Source organism: Syngnathus acus, chromosome 21 (assembly GCF_901709675.1).
Source record: "Syngnathus acus chromosome 21, fSynAcu1.2, whole genome shotgun sequence".
In the NCBI taxonomy this organism is placed as follows: Eukaryota; Metazoa; Chordata; class Actinopteri; order Syngnathiformes; family Syngnathidae; genus Syngnathus; species Syngnathus acus.
Genome location: NC_051105.1, coordinates 14,446,558 through 14,459,676, shown reverse-complemented (window position 1 = coordinate 14,459,676; position 13,119 = coordinate 14,446,558). Strand labels below are relative to the sequence as shown.

The window sequence follows — 13,119 nt, the reverse complement described above, 5'->3', positions numbered from 1 at the left end:
AACGACGAGGCTGACGTCAGGGCGCACGCGTGGCGTTGTTGACAAAGGACGAGGAAATTGATCAATGGATTTAATGATTTGGAGTGACACAGATGGTTTGGTAATATTATTGCTTATATAAGTTATTTGATATATAATTTATATATCGTTATATGGGCCTGTGGAATATTCTGAAGTGCAAGCGCCGTCAGCGCCATAAAGGACGATCAATGGATTTAATGATTTTGAGTGACACAGATGGTTTTATAAACGTGTTATTTATGTAATAGTTATTTGAATAACTCTGATTGTTACGTCAGGCCCGTTCTCAGCTCATCGGTTGTGCTTATGTCACGTTAGCATACCTATCGTTTAGCCTGTTGTTGCTCGTTCATGTCTGTTCTTGGTGTTGGATTTTGTCGAATAAATTTCCCCCAAAATGCGACTTATACTCTGGAGCGACTTATATATGTTTTGTTTTTCACGTTATTGTGCATTTTATGGCTAATGCGACCTATATTCCGGAGCGACTTTTAGTCCGAAAAATATGGTGTTTTCTTAAATATTTTTAGGAAATGTGGCAGTATAATGAGTCGTGTATTTTTATATTATAAACAGGGAAATGTTGGAATTATTGTGCAAATGTAATGTAAAAACACACGCTTGTTGTAACTTCTTAAAGCAAAACAGCATTCTTGCTTATCAGTATTGGTGCACACACGTAGTCAAGACACGCAAACACAAACGGTATTTGGAGATTTGTAACCACCTCCTACCAGGTCAAATGCAATAAAGGTTCGCACAGGAGAAGTGGAACTTTGAAGGACACTTTTTTTTCTTGCGCAAGAAGAAACGCTGCCTCAGGTTGTGTTCTTGGTCTTCTGTCTCTTTCTGGTGAATGTCTTATTGTCAATTAATAGAATAATCAGTGCCATCCCGGACACGTCAGTGTTAAGGAGCAGCTCTGCTCCAGTGACTTGAAGCTGTTGGTGGTTAGCATGCGACCATACTACCTCCCGAGGGAGTTTTCACATGTTATTGCTATAACTGTGTACATCCCTCCCTCGGCTGTCGCGGCTACCGCTACGAACAGCATCCACACTATCGTTTCTAAGCTTCAAACTCAGCATCCCCAATCCCTCCTCATCATCTCCGGGGACTTTAATCATGCTTCCCTGGCCGCTTCCCTCCCCACCTTTACGCAATATGGTAATTGCCACACCAGAAACAATAGAACTTTGGACCTGTTGTATGCTAATGTCAAGGATGCATACACCTCACCGTGTGTGAGCAACCGGCTTCAGCTGAACAAGAGCAAGATGAAGGAGATGATTGTGAGCTACGGGAGGACAGCACCCTACTTCACTCCGGTGAACATCCAGAGATTGGACATTGAGGTAGTGGAGAACGACAAATTCCTGGGTGTTCGCCTTAACAACAAACTGGACTGGACTGATCACACCCACGCCCTGTACAAGAAGGGCCAGAGTCGCCTCCACTTGCTGAGGAGACTGAGGTCCTTCGGTGTGTGCAGGGCTCTCCTCAGGACCTTCTATGACTCTGTGGTGGCCCCAGCCATCCTCTACGCTGTGTTCTGCTGGGGTGGGGGCAGTACGGACCGGGACAGGGGGAGACTAAATAAGGTGGTCAGGAGCAGCTCCTTTAGCAGCAGACTATTACACCCACGGTGTAGGAAGGAAAGATTCCGCAGGTCCTTCATTCCCACTGCTGTCAGACTCTACAACATGCGTGGCACCTGATCACGTGTTTCGTCTCTACCGCTACTCGTGAGACTTGTCTTTGTCCTTGACTGTTATTTATCTATTTTTACATTTGGCACTTGTCTCTTGTATTCTTGCACTCTTGTACGCTGCTGTGACAAGTAAATTTCCCCGCTGTGGGATGAATAAATTTCTATCATCATCATCATCAGTCAGTGTTTAAAAACTGGTTAGACCAGGGGTGGGCAAACTTTTTGACTTGCGGGCCGAAATGGGTTCTAAATCTTGACCGGGGGGCCGAACCAGGAGCAGATGGATGTAGTGTTTGGGTGAAGTAATAGAAATGACATGTAAAGGTTATTGCAGCAAAGGTTTTTCCTTTTAGTAGGTAGTAAAGCATGGATGTTCAAAAAAAGCTTTTTGAAAACAAATGCATTTATTAACTGCATTAAAAAAATATTTCACCAAAAAACTACTATCAGTGATTCTCATTAAGTATGACTGTTATTATGAATAATAGTTTCCATCACTTCAGCGCCTGCAGGTCAGATTTATGAAATATGTTCATCTAATGAGGCGAAATCACATCAAATGGCAAACATTTTGACCAAATACAGCATCTTGAATAATCAGTGAAAGAATACATCTAAATAAAGTAATAAAGAAATCAATAGTATTGTTGGGCTCCCTTTTTTGGTAGTGCATCATGGTCTTGAGTAAAATCTGTTGTGGTAATTCTTTGGACAGAGCCGAGGTGTCGGTCCATTAACCTACAAACCAGATTCGGTTGAAGTTGGGAAATTGTGTAAAATGTAAATAAAAACAAAATACAATGATTTGAAAATCCTTTTCAACCTATATTCAATTGAATACACTACAAAGACAACATATTTAATGCTGAAACTCCATCCATCTTCTTCCGCTTATCCGGGGTCAGGTCGCGAGGGCAGCAGCTTTAGGAGGGACTCCCAGACTTCCCTCTCCCCAGCCACTTTATCCAGCTCATCCCGGGGGATCCCAAGGCGTTCCCAGGCCAGCTGAGAGACATAGTCTCTCCAGTGCGTCCTGGGTTGTTCCCGGGGTCTCCTACCGGTGGGACATGCCCGGAACACTTACCCAGGAAGGCGTCCAGGAGGCATCCTGATGAGATGCCCGAGCCACCTCATCTGGCTCCTCTCAATGTGGAGGAGCAGCGGCTCTTTTCCGAGTCTCTCGCGGATGACCGAGCTTCTCACCTTATCTCTATGGGAGAGCCCGAACACCCTGCGGAGGAAACTCATTTCGGCCGCTTGTATCCTGGATCTCGTTCTTTCGGTCATGACCCATAGCTCGTGGTCATAAGTGAGGGTAGGAGCATAGATCGACCGGTAAATTGAGAGCTTGGCCTTTTGGCTCAGCTCTCTCTTTACCACAACGGACCGGTACAGAGTCCATATTACTGCAGACGCTGCACCGAATCCGCCTGTCGATCTCGCGCTCCATCCTGCCCACATTCGTGAACAAGACCCCAAGATACTTGAACTCCTCCATTTGGGGCAGGATCTCATCCCCGATCCGGAGGGGGCATTCCACCCTTTTCCGACCGAGGATCATGGACTCGGATTTGGAGGTGCTGACCCTCATCCCTACCGCTTCACACTCAGCTGCGAACCGCTCCAGTGAGAGCTGGAGATCACGGCCTGAAGAAGCCAACAGCACCACGTCGTCTGCAAAAAGTAGAGACGCGACGCTGAGGTCCCCAAACCGGACACCCTCAACGCCTCGGCTGCGCCTAGAAATTCTGTCCATAAAAATTATGAACAGAATCGGTGACAAAGGGCAGCCTTGGCAGAGTCCAACCCTCACTGGGATTGAATCCGACTTACTGCCGGAAATGCGGACCAAACTCTGGCATCGGTGATACAGGGACCAAACCGCCCTTATCTGTTGGCTCGGCACCCCGTACTCCCGAAGCACCCTCCACAGAATTTCCCGAGGGACACGGTCAAACGCCTTCTCCAAGTCCACAAAGCAAATGTGGACTGGTTGAGCGAATTCCCATGCCCCCTCAAGGATCTGCCGAGGGTGTAGAGCTGGTCCACTGTTCCACGGCCAAGACGAAAGCCACACTGCTCCTCCTCAATCGGAGGTTCGACCTCCCGACGGACCCTCCTCTTCAGCACCCCTGAATAGACCTTACCAGGGAGGCTGAGGAGTGTGATTCCCCTGTAATTGGAACACACCCTCCGGTCCCCCGTCCCAGCTCAGTGGCCTAGTCGTAGAGTGTCTGCCCTGAGACTGGAAGGTTGTGGGTTCAAACCCCGGCCGGGTCATACCAAAAACTATAATAATGGGACCCATTGCCTCCCTGCTTGGCACTCAGCATTAAGGGTTGGAATTGGGGGGTTAGTTAAAGTTAAAGTTAAAGTCCCAATGATCGTCACACACACCTGGGTGTGGTGAAATTTGTCCTCTGCATTTAACCCATCCCCGTGTGATTTTAATCCATCCCCTGGGGGAGAGGGGAGCAGTGAGCAGCAGCGGTGCCGCGCTCGGGAATCAGTTGGTGATCTAACCCCCCAATTCCAACCCTTAATGCTGAGTGCCAAGCAGGGAGGCAATGGGTCCCATTTTTATAGTCTTTGGTATGACCCGGCCGGGGTTTGAACCCACAACCTTCCAGTCTCAGGGCGGACACTCTACCACTAGGCCACTGAGATGGTATAGATCACCAAATGATTCCCGATCGCGGCACCGCTGCTGCTCACTGCACCCAGATGTGTGTGTGACGATCATTGGGACTTTAACGTAACTTTAACTTAAAGAGGGGAACACCCCCCCAGTCTGCCAATCCAGAGGCAGTCCCTTATGTCCACGCAATGTTGTAGAGGCGTGTCAGCCATGACAGCCCCACAACATCCAGAGCCTTTAAGAACTCCGGGCGGATCTCATCCACCCCTGGGGCCTTGCCCCCGAGGAGTTTTTTGTCTACCTCAGTGACTTCGACCCTAGAGATTGGAGAGTCCACCTCAGAGTCTCCAGGCCCTGCTTCCACAATGGAAGGCGTGTAGGTGGAATTGAGGAGGTCTTCGAAGTATTCTCCCCACCAACTCACGACGTCCCGAGTCGAGGTCAGCAGCACTTCATCTCCACTGTAAACAGTGTTGACGGTGCACTGCTTCCCACTCCTGAGACGCCGGATGGTGGACCAGAATTTCCTCGAAGCCGTCCGGAAGTCATTCTCCATGGCCTCGCCAAACTCCTCCCACGCCCGGGTTTTTGCCTCAGCAACCGCCGAAGCCGCGTTCCGCTTGGCCATCCGGTACCTGTCAGCTACCTCCGGAGTCCCGCATGCCAAAACGGCCCGATAGGACTCCTTCTTCAGCTTGACGGCATCCCTTACCACCGGTGTCCACCAGCGGGTTCGGGGATTGCCGCCACGACAGGCACCAACGACCTTACGGCCACAGCTCCGGTCGACCGCCTCAACAATGGAGGCGCGGAATATGGTCCACTCGGACTCAATGTCCCCCGCCTCCCCCGGGACGTGGAGAAAGCTCTGCCGGAGGTGGGAGGTGAAGCTCTTCCTGACAGGGGATTCTGCCAGACGTTCCCAGCAGACCCTCACAGAGCGTTTGGGTCTGCCCCACCATCGGAGTCAACCCACCACCAGGTGGTGATCAGTTGACAGCGCCGCCCCTCTCACCAGCTCAGTGGCCTAGTGGTAGAGTGTCCGCCCTGAGACTGGAAGGTTGTGGGTTCAAACCCCGGCCGGGTCATACCAAAGACTGTAAAAATGGGACCCATTGCCTCCCTGCTTGGCACTCAGCATTAAGGGTTGGAATTGGGGGGTTAGATCACCAAATGATTCCCGGGCGCGGCACCGCTGCTGCTCACTGCTCCCCTCTCCCCCAGGGGATGGATCAAAATCACATGGGGATGGGTTAAATGCAGAGGACAAATTTCACCACACCCAGATGTGTGTGTGACGATCATTGGGACTTTAACTTTAACTTTTTTTTTCACCCGAGTGTCCAAAACATGCGGCCGCAAATCCGATGACACGACTACAAAGTTGATCATCGAACTGCGGCCTAGGGTGTCCTGGTGCCAAGTGCACTCACGGACACCCTTATGCTTGAACATGGTGTTCATTATAGAAAATCCGTGTCGAGCACAGAAGTCCAATAATAGAACACCGCTCGGGTTCAGATCGGGGGGGGGGCGTATGCTTAAACTTATAAACTTTATTTTATTTTTCAAATAATAATTAACTTAGAATTTCATGGCTGCAACACGTGCAGTAGAAATTGAGAAAGGGCATGTTTACCACTTCGTTATATCACCTTTCCTTTTAATAACACTCAATAAACGTTTTTGAGGTGTCAAACGCGCACTTTTTATTAAAGTGCCACCGGCTCCCCAATCCCTCTCAAGTCATCCGACGCGCGAGCCGAGTAACTCAATTCGAGGCGAGTCGTCGAAATGACCGCGCCATAATGATGGCTCCCTTCGGTTGTCTGATGCTGGTGTTATGTTACGGATATTTTTAGATGCTTTTGTTAAGGCCTCAGGGATTCGTTGTTCTAGCGCACCCTTGCACTAGTTTTGCCGAAGTAACTTTTGATATGGATCCGCTCTACTCGGTTGCGAAAGTAGCGAGCCTACTTCCCTTTCTTCGAAGAAAAATCAAATTAGTAGAAGTATGACAATAATAGTAGTTGAGAATGAATTTAATGCATTAAATCATTAATTCTAACATTATATACCGTAATTTTCGGACTATAAGTCGCGGTTTTTTTCATAGTTTGGGTGGGGGGGCGACTTATACTCAGGAGCGACTTATATGTGGTTTTTTTTCAAAAATCTTCAAAAAAAAAAAAATACAAAAAAATGAAACCGCGATAAACGAACCGCAATGTAGCAAGGGATTACTGTAATTTGAATTTCAAAGTGACGTCAGCAGCGCGGCATCGCGGTCAGCAGCGCGACGTCAGCAGCGCGACGTCAGCAGCGCGACGTCAGCAGCGCGACGCGGCGTTGTTTACATAAAGGACAAAGATTGACTCGACGGAGTTCTCTTTCACTTCCGTGGATTGAAGTCGGGGGCCGGCGCTCGGCCGGGTAGCTGTCCTGGGACGGTGGATGGGGCTCGGACAATGCTTTTACGCACGCCCGGTCCTACTCTACCGAGCTGTCTTTCACCTCCGTGGATGGAAGTCGAGGGCCAGCGCTCAGCCAGGTGGCTGTCCGGGGACGGTGGATGGGGCTCGGTCATGGCTTTTACGCACGCCCGGTCCTATTCTATGGAGCTCTCTTCCAATTCCGTGGCTGGAAGTGCACGCCGCCACACGCAAGGAAGTTTGTTTTGTTAAATAAAGAGCCGTTTACCAAACCCACGTCTTTTCTTGAACTTTGTTAACGCTACAATATAGTTATATAGTAGATCTGTGGAATAACGACGAGGCTGACGTCAGGGCGCACGCACGCGCGGCGTTGTTGACAAAGGACGAGTAATTTGATCGATGGATTTAATGATTTAGAGTGCACAGATGGTTTGATAACATTATTGCTTATATAATAGTTATTTGATATCTAATTTATATATCCTTATATGGGCCTGTGGAATATTTTGAAGTGCAAGAGCCGTCAGCGGCGCGCACGCATTGTTGACAAAGGACGATTGATGGATTTAATGAATTGGAGTGACACAGATGGTTTTATTAACGTGTTATTTATGTAATAGTTTTTTGAATAACTCTGAATTTTACGTCAGGGCCGTTCTCAGCTCTTAGTTTGTGTTTATGTCACGTTAGCATACCTATCGTTTAGCTTGTTGTTGCTCGTTCATGACTGTTCTTGGTGTTGGATTTTGTCGAATAAATTGCCCCCCAAAATGCGACTTATATGTTTTTTTTCACTTTTTTGGGCATTTTATGACTGGTGCGACTTGTACTCCGGTGCGACTTATAGTCCGAAAATTACGGTATTTTGTTTTTATTTACATTTTACACAATTTCCCAACTTCAACGAATCCGGTTTGTAGATCTGTGACGGGCTTTGGTGACGTTCATGTGGCTGAACGTCTGCTCACACACGTAGGTCAAGCCAACTTGTCCACTCTTTTTTATTATTCGTCACTCAGTGTCCACCTTTCTTTTCCTTGGGCCACTCATTTTAATGGAAGGATTACAGGAGAAGGTTTGTGGGTGGCATTAGCGTAAAACTGTATGTTAAAGCTCAGCGCGCGAATTACGAGAATGCTGACATCACAGCCCACACTCAAAATTCGGCACTGATGGAAATAGAGCACGGAGTGCGCCGGGTCCGTACTAATTAGTACGTACACGCACTTGTGAGTGTGCATCGAGCTTTCTGACGCGGCTTCCGGGAGTAAATGCGTGGGTGGGCGCTTCCCCATCTACTGGGGAAACAGTCATTGCAGGGAAAATGACCCCAAAAAAATGTTTAATAATACAATTTATTCAGGTTTGGTGGACCGGATTAAACGGCCCCGTGGGCAGGATGTGGCCCACGGGCCGTAGTTTGCCCATACTTAGAACCGCTCAATGAAAAACAACTATAGATAAAGACAGCTTGAGTGAAAAAGATTTGTAAAAGGACCAAAAGATGGAACTCTGAATACTATATGCATCTGTGTTAGTTTTCATAGGTTAGGGGTAGGCCTTTTTGCCATTAAAGGAAAAAACTCTATTTTTTTCTTTCTCATAGAGAATTCCCGTATTTTTTGGACTAGAAGTCGCATTTTTTTCATAGTTTTGGTGGGGGGGCGACTTATACTCAGGAGCGACTTATGTGAAATTTTCCACAAATGTTTACTTGATCATTAACACATTACTTACTTACTAGTATAGTTGATCACTTTACATGTTATTTTCACTTTAAACCGCATGAGGGCGCACTATGGCTGTGGAATAATTGGAGCCTCACTGACAATGAGTTCCATTCACTGACTTCTGGAGTCAGGAGATTTTATGATTTGGAGTGACACAGATGATTCAATAAACTTGTTATTTATGTTATTTGACATATAGTTTATTTAAATTAGCAATGCGTATGTTGTTAGACTTTAGTAGTTTCCGATTGTCTAGCGAGGCCGTTAAGGCAGCAGGAGGGGGGAAGAGCGATCCAGGGCGCTTGCGTGTGTTGGCTCATATGTTGAGCTCTTGTTTTGTGAAATAAAGAGCCGGTTACCAAACCCACATCTTGCCTGGTACTTTGGTAACGCTATAATATAGTTATTATATACCGTATTTATTCTAATTATCGCCCAGGGTGATAATTAGAGAAGGTTTATGTCCAACAGAGGGGGTGGGCGATTAATAGAGAACACTTTTTGTCCGATCGCCAAGGGGCACTGAAATGGGCGATATGTATATTTTCCTTATGTAGTATGCAATACCTGCATCTCAATGGTGTTCTTAACACTAGAACAGCGGCTGTTTTGATCTACCTCTAACAGCGGGGTGCATCAATTGATGCTCCATCGATGCGACACGTTACCGTCGCATATCACATGTTGCACACGTCATGTTATCGCGATCGTCTTGTTCGAGTGCACGCCCCAATAACGTAATTGTGTGAGGATATTGTAGCGGAGTGACAAGTGTAATTGTATCATAGTTTATGTAGAAAAACAATTTAAAAGGGACATTCGACGTGCTGTCAAATCAGTCATATTTAAACTTGCGCAATGACGTCGGCATGCGGTCGCGGAGGAAAACATAAGTTTTGTGGGGAATTTTTAGCAGCATGGGCGATAATTAGAGGTATCAATGTTTTTTATTTATGCCATCGCTAACACACACTGGGCGATTATTAGAATATGGGCGATAATTAGAATAAATACGGTACGTAGATCTGTGGAATAATTGGAGCCGCAACTGACGACGAGGCTGACGACAAGGCTGACGACGAGGCTGACGTCAGCGGCCCACGCAGGTCCGGAATCAACAGCTGTTTTTTTTGTTTTTTTTTGTTTAGTTTTTTGACACAGAGGATGAATATTCCGATGGATTTAATGAATTGGAGTGACACAGATGGTTCGTTAAAATTGTTGTTTATAATACATTTATTTGATATATTTAGTCTGAAGTCAGCAGTGCACGTAGTTCCGGCGTCAACAGCCGTGTGTGTTTTTTTTTTTTATTGACAGGATGAATATTCCGATGGATTTAATAATTTAGATTGTCACGGATGGTTCCTTAAAATTGTTCTTTATAATACATTTATTTGATATATCTAGTCTGACGTCAGCGGCGCACGTGGTTCCTTCCGGCGTCAACAGCCGTGTGTGTTTTTTTTTTAAGTGACACAAGACAAAGATTCCGAGGGATTTAAAGATTTGGAGTGACACGGATGGTTCGATAAAACTGTTGTTTATATTATTGTTATTTGATATATAGTTAATATATTGTTATATGGGCCTGTGGAATAATTTGAACTGCAACTGACGACGAGTCCGACGTCAGCGGCGTGCTGCACACGCGGCGTTGTTTAGAGAAAGGAAGACGAATTCGATCGATGGATTTAACGATTTGGAGTGACACAGATGGTTTGATAAACGTGTTATTTATGTTATAGTTATTTGAATAACTGTTAATGTTACATCAGGCCCGTTCTCAGCTCCTCATTTGTGTTTATGTCATGTTAGCATACCGTATCGTTGGCCTGTTGTTGCTGGTTCATGTCTATTCTTGGTGTTGGATTTTGTCAAATTTCCCCCAAAATGTGACTTAAACTCCAGTGCGACTTATGTATGTTTTTTTCCTATATATTGTGCATTTTATGGCTGATGCAACCGTTACTCCGGAGCGTCTTTTAGTCCGAAAAATACGGTAATTACCTTTTGAATGATATCTACCAATAATTGAAATACACCAGGAAATTAATTGATTTTCAAAAGAAAATTCAGTGTGGTATGGCTTTACTGTTAAATGATTAAATGATGTGTTAATGACCTATATACTTTCCTTTTGCAGACATCCCCTGTTCCCTTTGTTGGCTCTGCTATTTGAGAAGTGTGAGCAATCCACTCTTAGTTCTGAATGCATCACCTCTGCAAGCTTTGATGTGGACATTGAGAATTTTGTGCGCTCTCAGGAGAAAGACGGAAAGCCCTTTTTCAGTGAAGACCCAGAACTCGACAACTTGGTAAGCTTACGTCATATGACCAAAAATGATAACCCTGCTCTATATTGTCAGTTTGGGTTCAAACATCTCTATATTATAGTCTGAAAGGTTAAATGCAAATGCAGTAGTGGTCGTAGATCACTACTGCATTTGGCTTTGGAACCATTTGAGACACCTGACTGTTAGGGTGTATTCAGACCTGACTGTTTGGTTCGCTTTAAACGGACCAGGGTTTGATTGAAAGGATGGTCCGGACCTTTTGTGCAGGTGTGAATACACGCAAACAAATCCTGGTGTGGATTAATGAAACGGACCGAGACCCACTTTTTCAAGTGGTCTTGGTTCGCTTCCAAACGAACTCTGGTGCGGTTCACTTCAGGTATGAATACAAACAGCGAAGCTCCGCACCAACAGCACAAATATGCAGAGCAGGAACACAGCGCGTAGGACTCGCATATTTTCCTCCATTTCTGGGTTTGTGCTCTGTGTGCCGCCCTGGTCATTGCTGTCCAATGGGAGCACAGATCGTCACAAGTGTGGATGTGTATACTTCACTTGCAAAATGTACAGTCTGAATAGGAACCGCACCAAATGAAAAAAATTAAGTCCGCTTTTGGTCCGGACCAAACAAGCGGACTAAAGGATTTTTCTGGTCTGAATACACCCTTAGATTTCACACATAGAGCTGGTTTATTCGGGTTGGGTATCAATCCTCATTCCGAAATACCTATTCCTAACCAGTATTTTATAACGGGTACCAGTGCCTGAATTACAGGTGTCAAACTCAAGGTCAAAGTCAAAAAAGTCAAAGTCTGCTTTATTGTCAATTTCTTCTTCTGCGGGTGAGAAGGGAGGTGTAAATGTCCTTCAGGGAGGGGAGTGAATCTGTAGGCCAGATATGGTCCATCACATAATTTTACGTGGCCTGTGAAAGAAAATCTTGGTTGTAACCCTCCATGATCCTTGCTAAAATATGTACCAAAATGTCAAATTATCATGTGTAATAATGTTGAGATTTTACAAAAAAGGTTTACCCTTTTTACAATAACTTGAACAATAATTCGACTCTCATCTGACTTGCATTTACTCCTGGTGTACCCCACCCAAAAAAGACAATTATGTGCATTACGCCCCCCCACCCCCCTGCAATTTTGGCAATTAAAACTGTAAATAACTAGATACGTACTTGCCATCATAATTGCTTTTTGTTTAGTTTTTTTGGAAGGAAAGTACTGTTTATATATTTGAGTTGTCATAAAAGCAAAAAATATCATTGTTGACAAAAGCGAAGATGGTTTTGTAAAGAAGAATGGTCAAAATACCTTCAACCAGAATCCAGACTCTCATTGGAAGCTATAGGAAGCGTTTAGAGTAGGGGTGTCCAAACGTTTTGCAAGGAGGGCCATATTTAGTAACGTGAAGGGGCCCGGGGGCCAATATTTGTTGTCGCTTCTCTCCCGGGGGGGGGGGCAAGTGGGACGTCCAACGCTGCGCGTTCCCTTCTCTTCCGGGGGCGGGGGGGGCTGCTAGTGGGACGTCCAACGCTGCGCGTTCCCTTCTCTTCCGGGGGGGGTTGGGGGTGCTAGTGGGACGTCCAACGCTGCGCGTTCCCTTATCTTTCGGGGGGGGGGGTTGCTAATCGGACGTCAAGCGCAGCGCGTTCGCTTCTCTCCCGGGGGGGGGGGGGGGGCTAACGTCAAATAAAACGCTGCGCGTTCGCTTCTCTTCCGGGGGGGGGCTAATCGGACGTCAAGCGCTTTGTGTGGCGGGCTCCATCTACTGTGGGAACTGAGAAGTGCTCAAGCTGTTGTGCGGGCCACATTCAATTATGTTTTCAGAATTTGCTGCGGGCCAATAAAAACTGGACCGCGGGCCGCAGTTGGCCCGCGGGCCGTAGTTTGGACACCCCTAGTTTAGAGGCTGTTATTTCTGCAAAAGGAGGATATACTAAATATGGATGTCATTTTTTCTGTTGGGGTGCCCAAATTTATGCACCTACCTACTTTTGTTTAAGTAATAATTGCACACTTTCTGTAAATCCTATAAACTTCATTTCACTGCTCAAATATCACTGTGTTTGTCTGCTATATGATATACCGTTTTTTTCCGTGTATAATGCGCAAAATTTAACTAATTTATTGTCCTAAAATCTGGGGTGCGCATTATACATGGGTACAAATTTTTTAAACCTTTTTTTTTTTTTTTTTTTTTTTTTTTTTTTAAGAAAATCATGGTACAACAAAACCAACAACAGGACTGACCGACAAAGACGTGGAACAAAAAGACA

General features: G+C 45.8%; 1 protein-coding gene across 9 annotated transcripts in view; it reads left to right on the top strand.

Annotated features, from left to right (window-relative positions):
* LOC119139701 (homeobox protein PKNOX1-like) overlaps positions 1 to 13,119 on the top strand; it is a 94,844-nt gene that overhangs the window by 56,529 nt on the left and 25,196 nt on the right. For 8 of the 9 annotated variants that reach the window (XM_037280657.1, XM_037280654.1, XM_037280652.1 and 5 more), the window contains one exon: positions 10,682 to 10,853. In XM_037280657.1, the coding sequence (XP_037136552.1) occupies positions 10,682 to 10,853 (172 nt within the window). The remainder of the gene's footprint in view (positions 1 to 10,681; positions 10,854 to 13,119) is intronic. The other variant, XM_037280659.1, reaches the window with a different exon arrangement.